At 36.0% G+C, this 14583-nt stretch overlaps 1 protein-coding gene across 1 annotated transcript; it reads right to left on the reverse strand.

The window, feature by feature from the left end:
- Positions 1-1284: 1284 nt before the first annotated feature.
- Positions 1285-6709, reverse strand: LOC131930794 (putative E3 ubiquitin-protein ligase makorin-1). Its single transcript, XM_059287419.1, has 7 exons — positions 6559-6709; positions 6110-6241; positions 5792-6030; positions 5003-5223; positions 3655-3878; positions 3033-3143; positions 1285-2255 (listed from the first exon to the last, which is right to left on the reverse strand). The coding sequence occupies exons 1-7, from the start codon at positions 6630-6632 to the stop codon at positions 1898-1900; spliced, it is 1359 nt and encodes a 452-aa protein (XP_059143402.1). The 5' UTR covers positions 6633-6709; the 3' UTR covers positions 1285-1897.
- Positions 6710-14583: the final 7874 nt, after the last annotated feature.

Consider the following 14583-nt stretch of genomic DNA (forward strand, 5'->3'; position numbering starts at 1 on the left):
ATAGAAGATTATATTATATACATAGATTAGTGGATTATAACTTTTACAAAATCTAGAACATGTAATATTAATATCAACAGGTCCAAAATCCGCCTAACTTATGTAGAATTGTATTCATAATCTTACATTAGTTTGATAGTTGACAGTTTTAAAATGTCAACTTTTTTTCTCACTCTTTTTAGAATATAGTGTTGTCCTTGAAAGAGTTATCTCTCTTAACTGCTGCATCAGCACTGGTTCATTTAGTTAATAACACACATCAAAAACATAAACATACAGTCAGATTGTACAGAAACCATCACATACATCTAGTGACAGGTCTGCAAATGTTTATTCTCATTATCAATACAAAGCTCAATGCTGGTAATACAGAGGCTGAATACAGGCCTACAGTTGAAAATATAAATACATTAATGCATATATAACAAGCCTTTTTCCTTAAAATGTGAAATTATGTAGGTTATAGAACTATTTTACAACAATTTTCTACACCATAGGCCTATACACCTGGACATAAAACATGAATTTATAAAAGCAAGTCCCTGTAAATTTATATTGCAGTTTTAAAACAACAAAAAATTTTATAATCTATGCGGTCATAATATATAAAATATTACAACTGTAACAAAGTGCCCTGAACTTGAATGTGATGTTAACACTCAATCACTAAGCAGTGTTAATGAAAAAAATTCTTATTTTTAGATTGTTAAGAAAAGGTCTTTTAGTGTGTAAACATCTTGAAAAAGCTGCAAAACATGAGATATCAGAAACAAGAATTACTCTTAAAAAATCCTGTGTGTAACAAAAGACTCAGGATTAATGTTAAAAAGATCTTTTAAGTTGATTGAAAATTTTCTATAAGAAAAAAACACTGTTTGCAACTGAAGATCCAGTGTACATTTCTTATAAATTACAATTTGACCTCAGTTTATCAAATGTTAATTTTGCATCCAGAAGACTAAGCGGTTTTTTTTTTATTTTAAAATATTCTAAGAAGTTATTTTCTCAATTGACTAAATTATATCTACTTCCCCAGATTGGAGAGGACCCGAGTAGATTCTTTTCAATCAACATTGCAGATAACAAGTGTTTAATTTAACAACCCTAAACCTATTCGAAGCTAAAAGCTCTTTGATTTAAATTTAACAGGAAAGTACATAATACTGTTAGGATCATTTAACTGACAAGATAGGTACTGAAAGAGAATTATTGTACTGCCATCTGCAGTAACTAGCTCAAAAACAAAAGAAGGGTCACATCCCATTTTTTTTTAAAAACACTTAAATAAGCTACAGCAAGTCTAGATTTATTTTCCAGTTTAAAAAATTAAAATACTTAGCCAAATTTACATAGTTAAATTTAACAACTGATACAAGGTATTAGATTTGTAGAGCAAAAACACAGAATACAGAGACTAAATGTTTGCCAGAACATTTTTACCTTGCACTTGTTGAGATCAAATTTATTTTAAAATTAATAAATCATAAAAACGGAATTAAATGTTGAAAGCTGAAGTGATGACATCAAGTTTTATTACCGGTATTTATCAACAAGTTCCAAGCAGGCAAACTTTCAAGTAACATTTTTTGAAACATTGGAAAGCTCATTTAGATAACTGATAAGTTAAATTCAAATTTATATACATTTTTGCCTAATAATTTAGAAATTCTAAGGTATCATTTCTATCTCTTTATAAAAAGAAATCCAACACACCCATCAATTTTTAAAACAACTTTTCTTATTTACAAATAAATGTACTTGGGTCAAATTTGAATGCGAAATTCATATACATTTGTAAATTATCTTCTAACATGCCATTACAATGCCGATTCTGAAACACAGCCTTAAGAAAAAATTATTTCTAATACAACACCAATACTACTTTCAAAGGCACATATCAATAGAAGTCTGAGTCTGAGCTAGAATCATCAAAATCTGACAAGTCAAAATTGTATCTATACCTGAAGAGGCTATTGTTATTATCATCATCATCACTGTCTTGATATAATCCTAATAACACTAACGACAGTTCATCTTCTAACGACATTAAAGTGTCTTCCTCTCTCCTGGAAATAAAATCCCACAAGCTGAATTCATCCTCTGCCGCACTCTGACCATCTGCGTTTGTTCGGCGCCGCCGCTGTACCACATTGCTTTCTACCCTGGTCCCGTCTGGTAGTGCATGCCGGTAAAAACATTTGGAGTTGAATGGACACTCTCCTCGACCTTGTTTGAAATAACTACATGGCTTTGCACTGTGGATAAGAAGGTACAGTGCATTATTACAATATTTTTAAAAATTACGCAAGGACTAAAATTAGGATGATATACAACAATCACAAAATAAAATATATTAATGATTGAAGAAATGTTAAACAAATATATGGTATGAGAAATGTCAGGACTATCTACAGTGATGTAAGCTGCTAAGATACCTTCAGTTTTTACATTATTTTCAACTGTGTAAAATATCACTTGGAATTTACAAAAACATACTTATAATTTTAGAAAAACTCAACATCATTTATAATTTTTACAATCTCAAGACACAAAAACCCTCCTGACTTTAGAAACCTGAATAATTAGGAGTAAATTCTATTGCCAAAGTGGTGATACAGTTAAATTCTGCTCATTGACTTTGCCGCTCAATAAACATTCATTATCCAGTTTAGCTTTGAAGCCAAAACTCCATCACTTGTGACAGTGAAGGTCAAGGCCATACTCTTCCAACAAACTCTATCTGCTGACATCCATGTCATACCAGCATTCAGATATCTTTATCAACTAATCTTTTCCACGCCCATTTAGGCCCTTTCAGTTTCTCTTTGCTTTTGAGATCCACTTGTCTAGCAATGTTGTAGTTTTCTATCAGTATGTTCTAGTGCCCAAACTTCTGATCTGTTTACTCTGTTGACTCTTTACACCTTAAATTCTGCAGCCTCCACTGCACCCAGCTACATTTTAATGTGTGAAATTATAGTTTAAGCATTGAGATGGGAGGCTACCCCCACATAGATTAAACTATTTCTTACCTGAGAGCCTCTTTATATTCATTTATAAGTTGCTGTTTCTTCTCTGGGCATTCAACCCAATATTTACTGGGGGTGACAAAGTCTGAGTGGGTTCGGCAGGTGGGACAGGCTCTGAGAAAGATTTGTGGTGAAAGAAATTGTTTAAAAACTAACAATCATATGCTCTATGTAATAAAACATGAAAGATTAAAAAAAAACAATTAAAAAAAAACAAGGGGATGGATGAGATATAATCCTTTCAAACAATAAAATAATATAACAAAATTGGCCGAGCTTGGTATAATGGAAGTAAAACCAAAAATAAGATTTTAAAAAAATGTGCCTTAATTAAGAAACTAACAGCTAACTTTTGTTCAATTCAGTTGACAAATCTTGTGGACGATAATATGAAATACTACACATACCTGTATTGCATATTTTATATTATAAAACATCTAAAAGACTTATATCCTTTGTTGTTTATCAGTTTTTGATACATTTTTAAAAAAAATGCATAATGAACTTGCACTTTAACTAATTTTAAAAAGTTTAGGGTTAGAAGTGGGGGTGCTGGATGAAAAATAACCATTAGGACAACCCAGCCTTTACACTTCTGATGAGTGGCTGTAAAGAATAAACTCACCTATGTGTCTGTATGGTCATGCTCTTACTGTTGCGCCACTGCCTGATACAGCTCAGACAAAAACAATGGTTGCAGTTCTCCAGGATGCCAAACCTTTTGTCTGAGCTACTACAGTTGATGTCCTTGTCTATAACAATTTCCAGGCAAATCCCGCACTCCTTGTCCTGGCTGGCCTGTATTGCAAAGGATAGCTCCATGTCTTTTTCATGATCCGCAATACACTCCTAAGATATAATTTTTTTTTAAATTAAAGACACTGAAGATAAGGAATTTACAAGTATATCTTAACAAGATATAATTACAGAAAGTGACTAGTTAAAATTAACTTTGATTAAGTGTTAATTAAGGGTTTAAAGACTATCATATTATACTGGCTAACTAGAAATTCAAGTCATATTCAATGATGGGGAGGGCCTTGGTGATGAAAGCTTCACAAAGGTAAAAATAATAGTAATATATTATTAGGGATGATAACACAAAAGGATCAAAGATAATGTTGCTTTTAGTTAGGTAATTATGTCTCGCAATGGATATCTGGCCCTTAAACTTTCTCTCAGAAATATGAAAAAAGTTTTACATTGTATGAACAGGTTGTGATTTTGTCATATACATAAAACTATTCAAAAGATTTATAACAAAAATTCTGGGACAAAAATATACCCATCCCGTAGATAATTAAAAACAAGTTAAGTAAAAAGTCTAGTGACATTTAAGCGCAATTTCCTTATGTTATCTAAAAATAGCTCTGTCGTAGCGTAAATCAAGAGCAGGGTTAGTAAAACCATTGGTTAAAATACTTGTTTTATTTACAGTAGAGTTACATGACTAAAAACCATTGCGCGCCTAGCTACTGAAAGTGATGACGCAGCTATTGAACGTGATGATGCGTGTGGTGTGGTTGGATAAAAATGCCTATTAATTCGGTCTATATTTTAATTAATTCAAAAAAAATTTTTGTGACCGAACAAAAGGAAATTTTTGAAAACTTTCTTCGGCAATATTGTTCTAAATTATGGCAGGAATCGATTGGTACATGTTTCAAGTCGCTAAGTGGTCTGGTTGCCGAGATATGGGCCAAAAACTGCATTTTTTTTTAGGTTTTTTGGCTTTTCCGGGAAATCCATGAAAGAATTTATGGCCTATGTTCATCCTCGTAACTTGCTTAACATAATTGCTTTTGGAACTAGTCATCGATATTGCTTTGTTGAGGAGGAGATACGACTTAAAGCTGCGGACACATATTCATACATCCATTCATCCATCCAGAAATGACGGGTTAATAAACGCAATTCTCCAGAATGGAAATTGTGCTAAAAAACAGTAATGAAATTTTTTTTAAGACAAGTACCCTTTGATGTGCTTCTCTCTGTAATGCATCATACGGGTGTAGTCTGGGCATGCCACACATATCACACAAATCCCCATGTATGTATGCACACTTTTCCTCAAAGTGACAGGCTCCCTGAGCGTAATAGGGGCAAATCAAAGCTTCTTCTCTAGCAACAGTTGTAGACTCAGATGGAATGTCAGATGAGTAAGTCAAAGGATGAACTGCATCTGAATAACTCACTGAAATTTACCAAGTATTACTGCATTAATTATCAGTATAAGACCTCTGAAGTCTAGAAGTTGAGTTCATTGCTTTACTTTTAGTGGGTACTTGAGGAAAATTAAAGGTGGCCATTGTGTTGACTACACAATCACTTTCTGAAACTAGTATTAAATTATTTAAATGCCTACAAAGGAATCAACATAGAATTCACAGTCTGAGTTTTGCATGTTTCTCCAGGTCTTTTACTGCATGAAAATAACCCAGCTATGAGGAAATAATCCAGCTCTGAGAACCATAAAATTACTAGGCGTAGAAGGTCACTATGTTATCCACACAGTATGCTACAGAAAAGGGAACTTGACCCGTTCTTTGAAATGAATAAAAAACATATTAGCCTCCTCCCAAGTATTTTTACTACAATTGCAAAATTAAAATTACCTATCAAATACAGAAATGCTTTTTTATTGATGTTGAAATATAATAAACAAATCCATAGTCTTTCTAACTGTACTAACAAAAAAGGCAATCTACTTAACATAAATGACAAGCATAAACTAATTAACAAATGTAATCTTCTCAACAGACCTGCGCCGTGGTATTTCTGCCCAGGTACAAAATCTCTAGCCTTGACCCACTGACTTTGATCAACTTTACTTTTTGAGGTCGACTGTGCGCTATTTTTGTAGCCCCCTTTCTTGAGTGTAACCATATTTGAAACTCTGTTGCCAGATTCTATGCCCTTGGATGTTGTGCCATTGGCTACTGCCTGATGTTGACTGGCAGAAGAATTTGTGTTGTGTTTATTCACCTTCACATGATCATACCTGTAAGACAAGACAAGTCATAGTTACTTTACTAGTCATTCTTCAAATCATTAATTAATATATTAGCCTTCCACAATACCTGCAATTGTTTCCATAGGAACATCGTCCAAACTGGTAGTACCTGCATACATTTTCTACAGGCACAGCTCCAGATCTATCATGAACATATGAACACTGTTCTCCTTTATTGCAGGCACCATGTAAGAAATACCTGTGAGAAAAAAAAAAGCCCAGGGTAAATTTAATAAATTAATTGAGACTTTACTCGGTCAGGTACTGCAGAGGCAGTCTTGACTAAGACTAAAAGTCTAAGACTACTTAGGTCTTAGATCTTGAATAGTACTTAAATGTGACATGTTGTAATATATCTAGATCTAGATTGATTCATCATTTTCTGATTTATCATATGATTCATTTGATTTTGATCATTGAAATCGGTCAGTGTGAGTGGTGGTTCCCTCCTATAGGCCTAATGTATTGAGTAGACTGTTTAATAATTCTGTCTGGAATAAATAACAACTGACTAACCTACACACTTGATGAAATTTGGGTTGATTTTTGCTAATGGATCTACATTTTGGGTCATATCCACCTTCTGCCATGGTTTCGTTGTAATGAAGCAATGTAGACTAGAATCTGGACTTGATGTTTTACTGCTAAAACTAGCCTACTGCTAGGCCTACTAGTTCTACTTGTATTGCCAGATAAAATCATATTTAAACTAGGCCTAAATTAATCCTTTTCTATGTGCCAAATAAAAACAATTTTTTTTCTAAGCGAGATAAGACCGACGAAATTGTTAAATGTTAAAGCAAAAGCGCAACGACAAGAAAGGAGCAGGACCATCTGCAAATATTCTCCCATCAACTCTTGCTATATCTCGCTAAATTACCGCGGTTTCAGACCCCTAAGACGGAGTGGGGAAATAAATTTAAAAAAAAAGACCTCCGCAACAAACATTTTTTTTGGCGTACCGGCACCTTTTTAAGTGAGGAGAACAATGTATTACTTTTCTTGTATTTTAACGTTTACTATTAATTAATTATATTATTAATTTGTTAATTGTTAATTTAGTATCTTTGCAGTTGTAATTTAGCTTGCTTCGAGTTACAAGCTGGTAGTTAAAAGTTAGGCAATCTATCACTGAGTACTGGCACCTATTTTCTGCGAAAATAGCACTATACTATATATATATATATATATATATATATATATATATATATATATATATATATATATATATATATATATATATGGACTCAGGGACGTCTAGCAGTCCCATCACGAGCTTCCATTGAGCATTTGGAAATCAAGAAAGATAACAAATCAACTACGCTTAGTGTCCTCATCTTTGTTTCGGAATGTTGGAAAACTTCGAATGCTGGTATACGAGGAACTACAGAAGCTTTTCGATGAAAGTGCTTTTGACAAATACCGAGAATCTACTGGCCAAATGCCATCTCAAATTTGAGGACAGGCCATACGTCTTCTTTGTTTGGACAGAGGGGAGGGGGGGGGGGTTCATCTATAAATGACGTCAAGCTTTTTTGATGATTTTCACCCACCCCCCTCCTCTGTCACACCTCGTCACAAAAAGCCAGACCCCCCCCCTAAAATGACGTCACGCCTAAAACCAACCCCCCCCCCCCCTCAGAATTGCAGTTGATTTTTCTTTAAAATACGATATTTTTTCTAAACTCTTGTCTGAACTCCGGCAACATAGAGTATTTTAATCCATTCCTATTAAAATTTATTAAAACAGTTTCTAAAACACAAAATAACGGCTAAAATTCGTTTTCTAACATTGCTTTTTTATAATGCAAAAGTGTGACGTCACACCATCCAATCCCCCCCCCCTTCCCCTCAACACAACCGTCATAAAATTACGGATTCCCCATCCGTTGCGAGCCTGACGTCATTTCTGGACTCCTCGGGTCTTTATTTGTGCGGACAGGCGAGACGTCATCTTTGTTTGAGTAGGCCAGACGTCATCTTTGTGTGTGAAGGCTAGACGTCATCTTTGTGTGGGTAAGCCAGACGTCATTTTTGTGTGGGAAGGCTAGACGTCATCTTTGTGTGGGAAGGCCAGACGTCATCTTTGTGTGGGTAAGCCAGACGTCATCTTTGTGTGGGTAAGCCAGACGTCATCTTTGTGTGGGTAAGCCAGACGTCATCTTTGTGTGGGTAAGCCAGACGTCATCTTTGTGTGGGTAAGCCAGACGTCATCTTTGTGTAGGAAGGCCAGACGTCATCTTTGTGTGGGAAGGCTGGACGTCATCTTTGTGTGGGGCCAGACGTCATATTTGTGTGGGAAGGCCAGACGTCATCTTTGTGTGGGAAGGCCAGACGTCATCTTTATGTGGGAAGGACAGACGTCATATTTGTGTGGCCAGACCAGACGTCATCTTGTGTGGGTAGGCCAGACGTCATATTTGTGTGGGTAGGCCAGACGTCATATTTGTGTGGGAAGGCCAGACGTCATATTTGTGTGGCCAGACCAGACGTCATCTTGTGTGGGTAGGCCAGACGTCATATTTGTGTGGGAAGGCCAGTCAACTCTATTCTGTTGACACAAAGCTATCAGTGTTTCTTCCAGACTTTTTTCTCCGGGGGGGGGGGGGGCACTTGAAATTTTCGGGGGGGGGGGGCGGTAGACTTTCTTCGGGGGGGGGAGGCGGACACTGTTAAAAGTATATATTTTCTATATAAATTATATAAATTTCATTTCGTTCGGGGGGCGGTAAAAAGAGATGCCTGGAAGAAACTCTGAAAGCTATTAACACGGAGGGCTGAATAGACATTCTACGACTGTGGAGGGGATGGGATTGCCCGAAGGACTCTTGATTGTGAACACATGGCGGTTTTCTATAAACAGTGACCAAAACTTTACAATAGAATGTGTGGTCTGCGCTGGTCATGTGACGTTGAAGTTGGCTGATTCAATGAAGCGTTATACACCTGAGGTATGGTTGGACTGCGACAGGGCTATCGCTTACGCGGTTTAATATGGGAGACAACCCGATGTTGTAGGCTCCATTATTATAAGGGTAAACAATCACACAGTAATGCTTACGTGATTTTATAAGGGAAACAGTTGTTATGGTAAACATGAAAGTAATTCAGGGGAGACAATAGCCAGTTGTAATGGCTTGTACCAGAGGGTTTTGAAAACTTGTATAGTTATTTGGGTTTGAAAGTATAGGACATCACTACCGGATGGATTGTTCAGGTAGAGACACCAGGAATGAGTGACAGTTTTTGTGTGTGCAAAAAACAATGACAATTTCTCAACAATCTTTAAGTTGGTTACCCAAACAACACTTAGAAACCCTATAGAATAACTTTCTTGAAGCCATATAACCACGATTTTGAAGCTAAACAAAGCTTCATACAAGCTGTGTGTATACAAATATAATGATAGGATGAAAATACATAAATTGTGATTAATAATAATAATAATAATTATAAAGTTTCCTGTTTTTTATTCATCATCTAATAACACATTACATTAAATCAGATTCTTATTAACACATATAAGACCAGTTAGGTAAACCCAACCATGGTATGCCACATATCAACAAAATTGAATTCTGGAGTTCAAAGGTTTTGCTGTCACATAAAATTAAACAACATGTAAAGGATTAACAGTTATTTTTAAGAAAAAACCCACCAACCTAATAAATACAGAAAAAAACACCTTCAATAAAACTTAAAAAAATAAAGCCCACTTAATATATAAAAATAAGATTAAAATGAAAAGACCCAACATGAAAAAAAATTACCATTTAATTATTAACCTCCCTTTTTTTCTTTTTAATCCCTTAGAAGTTAATGAGAAGGATTCAATGATGGTCCATGTTACGAAAATAATATAAAATGTATACTATATATGACTATATGCACTGCTTTCTTTGACCATCAACAGTGACATACTGAGCACTTTTGATAAAGGCTGTATATAGTTATAGTTAAGTCATTTATGCCTTAGTCTTCTGAAGAAGTCTGTCTTAATTTATCTATCACTAGGCATACTGCCTAGCTTCGCTTAGGTTTTTAAATAACATTTGAGAATTTGAATACTTAATTATTTAGCGATGGATTTGATGTTGAGTGCTTTAATTTGAACAGTAATGCTAACTTTAGAAAAAAAATGTTTTAGTTTGTCATTTAAATACCGTTCGCAGAGAAATATCGGAAAGTACGCAATGTATAAGTAAAATGGAATTAGAACTACACAGCTTCCATGAACAGTACATCTCATAGTTTTAATTACATTGCCTTTTGAAATTTATTTATTTATTTAATTGGGATACGTAACTAAATTAACAACTTAATTTTGTACAAAAACAAATGCTATACTTCGTCATTTTCTGTTTCTGTTTAAAATAGTATACAATTATTTGAAAAATAATAATTTAAAAAACGTTACCTCCCTTGAAAACTGAACGTATGACGTATGTCTTTGTTTTTTTTTTACAAACAGTTGCTATGCTTATATAAGAAATTACGGTATATGAACATATTTAACAACTATAATGGCTGTTTCCGACGGGAATAAAGTTTTTTTGTTAGCCTCCAGGGTCGGTCTACGACGTCACATAATATTAAGGGGATCGTTCGTCAATTTATTTATATATATATATCTCATATAAGGAGAATTTCACTCAAGATCATCTTTTAGCCCTCGTCGAGGGCCTTGAGTCTGACCAACAGTTTTTCCATACGGCCTAGTCATCTATAGTAGTGTATGCAAAAAATTAGCCAGATATACTAAGCTTAAGTACCCTAAAGTCTGCGTTGAAATGACCCTCTGTTTTTCCCATAAAATACAAAGATTATATAGGGAAATACAACTGGTCAGTTTTGACCCCTTTACGAAGTTTTCCCAGATATGCCGAGTTTTTTGTGACACCCCAAGGTGTTCTCCTACCACCTCACAAAATTTCAAGGGGGGTCGTCGGAGGAAATTTTTTTTCGTAATAGAGCTCATATAAAGAGAATTTCACTCGCGGTCACTTTTTAGCCCTCGTCGAGGGCTTTGAGTCAAACCGACAGTTTTCCCTAAAGGCCAAGCCATTCACCTAAGAGTATGCAAAAAATTAGCCAGATATACTGAGTTTAAGTACCCTAAAGTCTGCGTTGAAATGACCCTCTGTTTTTCCCATAAAATACAAAGATTATATAGGGAAATACAACTGGTCAGTTTTGACCCCTTTACGAAGTTTTCCCAGATATGCCGTGTTTTTTGTGACACCCCAAAGTGTTCTCCTACCACCTCACAAAATTTCAAGGGGGGTCGTCGGAGGAATTTTTTTTTCGTAATAGAGCTCATATAAAGAGAATTTCACTTGCGGTCACTTTTTAGCCCTCGTCGAGGGCTTTGAGTGTAACCGACAGTTTTCCCTAAAGGTCAAGCCATCGACCTAGGAGCATGCAAAAAATTAGCCAGATATACTGAGTTTAAGTACCCTAAAGTCTGCTTTGAAATGACCCTCTGTTTTTCCCATAAAATACAAAGATTATATAGGGAAATACAACTGGTCAGTTTTGACCCCTTTACGAAGTTTTCCCAGATATGCCGAGTTTTTTGTGACACCCCAAGGCGTTCTCCTACCACCTCACAAAATATCAAGGGGGGTCGTCGGAGGAATTTTTTTTTCGTAATAGAGCTCATATAAAGAGAATTTCACTCGCGGTCACTTTTTAGCCCTCTTCGAGGGCTTTGAGTGTAACCGACAGATTTCCCTAAAGGTCAAGCCATTGTCCTATAAGCATGCCAAAACTGAGCCAGATGTAAAGAGCGTAAGTGCCATAAAATCCGTTTTGAAATGACCCTCTGTTTTCCCCATAAAATACAAAGATTATATAGGGAAATACGACTGGTCAGTTTTGACCCATTTCCCGATTTTTCCCGGACATGGCGAGTTTTTTGTGACACCCCAAGGTGTTCTTCTACCACCTCACAAAATATCAAGGGGGGTCGTCGGAGGAATTTTTTTTTCGTAATAGAGCTCATATAAAGAGAATTTCACTCGCGGTCACTTTTTAGCCCTCGTCGAGTGCTTTGAGTGTAACCGACAGTTTTCCCTAAAGGTCAAGCCATTTACCTATAAGCATGCCAAAACTGAGCCATATGTAAAGAGGGTAAGTGCCATAAAATCCGTTTTGAAATGACCCTCTGTTTTCCCCATAAAATACAAAGATTATATAGGGAAATACGACTGGTCAGTTTTGACCCATTTCCTGATTTTTCCCGGACATGGCGAGTTTTTTGTGACACCCCAAGGCGTTCTCCTACCACCTCACAAAATATCAAGGGGGGTCGTCGGAGGAATTTTTTTTTCGTAATAGAGCTCATATAAAGAGAATTTCACTCGCGGTCACTTTTTAGCCCTCGTCGAGGGCTTTGAGTGTAACCGACAGATTTCCCTAAAGGTCAAGCCATTGTCCTATAAGCATGCCAAAACTGAGCCAGATGTAAAGAGCGTAAGTGCCATAAAATCCGTTTTGAAATTACCCTCTGTTTTCCCCATAAAATACAAAGATTATATAGGGAAATACGACTGGTCAGTTTTGACCCATTTCCCGATTTTTCCCGGACATGGCGAGTTTTTTGTGACACCCCAAGGTGTTCTTCTACCACCTCACAAAATATCAAGGGGGGTCGTCGGAGGAATTTTTTTTTCGTAATAGAGCTCATATAATGAGAATTTCACTCGCGGTCACTTTTTAGCCCTCGTCGAGGGCTTTGAGTGTAACCGACAGTTTTCCCTAAAGGTCAAGCCATTGTCCTAGGAGCATGCAAAAAATTAGCCAGATATACTGAGCTTAAGTATCCTAAAGTCTGCGTTGAAATGACCCTCTGTTTTTCCCATAAAATACAAAGATTATATAGGGAAATACAACTGGTCAGTTTTGACCCCTTTACGAAGTTTTCCCAGATATGCCGAGTTTTTTGTGACACCCCAAGGTGTTCTCCTACCACCTCACAAAATTTCAAGGGGGGTCGTCGGAGGAATTTTTTTTCGTAATAGAGCTCATATAAAGAGAATTTCACTCGCGGTCACTTTTTAGCCCTCGTCGAGGGCTTTGAGTGTAACCGACAGTTTTCCCTAAAGGTCAAGCCATTGACCTAGGAGCATGCAAAAAATTAGCCAGATATACTGAGCTTAAGTACCCTAAAGTCTGCGTTGAAATGACCCTCTGTTTTTCCCATAAAATACAAAGATTATATAGGGAAATACAACTGGTCAGTTTTGACCCCTTTACGAAGTTTTCCCAGATATGCCGAGTTTTTTGTGACACCCCAATGTGTTCTCCTACCACCTCACAAAATTTCAAGGGGGGTCGTCGGAGGAATTTTTTTTTCGTAATAGAGCTCATATAAAGAGAATTTCACTCGCGGTCACTTTTTAGCCCTCGTCGAGGGCTTTGAGTGTAACCGACAGTTTTCCCTAAAGGTCAAGCCATTGACCTAGGAGCATGCAAAAAATTAGCCAGATATACTGAGCTTAAGTACCCTAAAGTCTGCGTTGAAATGACCCTCTGTTTTTCCCATAAAATACAAAGATTATATAGGGAAATACAACTGGTCAGTTTTGACCCCTTTACGAAGTTTTCCCAGATATGCCGAGTTTTTTGTGACACCCCAAGGTGTTCTCCTACCACCTCACAAAATTTCAAGGGGGGTCGTCGGAGGAATTTGTTTTTCGTAATATAGCCCATATAAGGCGCCGGTCAGTCGAGGTCAGTTTTGACCCCCGCTCCGTAGACTTTTTGCCAAACCGTCACCGGCCCTCGTGTTCTATCGCCATAAGGCACCTTAGTGCCAAATTTGACGCGCCTGCGGCGCCGGGAAGTGCCCTATCGGGCACCCGACCACTTTGCTTTATATATATAGATTAATAGATTTATTAATTGTACATAAACCTTGTTCAAAGTTTGAAATATGCCTCTGGGTTATTAAGTTTAAAAAACTCATCTTATGCGCCTGCTACTGTTCTAGTATGAGTTTAATATAGAAGTTGTCCTCACATTTCACACTGTGAAGAAACTGCAATGTGGAACATATTATTGATTATCTCCCTTAGTCTAGATTTTTTTTTTCTCAGACAATTTACACAATTTTCGTTCTTTTAATATTTCTAAAGATAATAGTGGAATCTGACAATTTTGATGCTAATTAAGCTTTATTGAAAGAAATGGTTGGGTATTTTACATGCTTTAGTTTCATTTTTTGTTTAAATTCTCATTTAATTTACTCAAACTGACTTAGTTTAAAAAAAACATTATAAAGCTAGACCTTTATTTGGTATTTAAATTTTTGAAGGAAACAAATATGTTACAAAATCAGCAAGAATAAATTCTATTTTTTTTACTGGTTTTATAACCATAAGGAAAACAAAACAACTTTTTTACGTTTAGTGTGTAGAATTCTATAATTTTAAAATACTTTTTCTATAACACTAAACTGTGTTTTAAACAACACACCATAATGATATTTAATATTAGTATTGATTATTTTAAATTGTTAATAATAGCTGCAATAGGATG

Source organism: Physella acuta, unplaced genomic scaffold (genome assembly GCF_028476545.2).
Source record: "Physella acuta isolate Inbredline_101_S28 unplaced genomic scaffold, ASM2847654v3 ptg001848l, whole genome shotgun sequence".
NCBI lineage: Eukaryota > Metazoa > Mollusca > Gastropoda > Physidae > Physella > Physella acuta.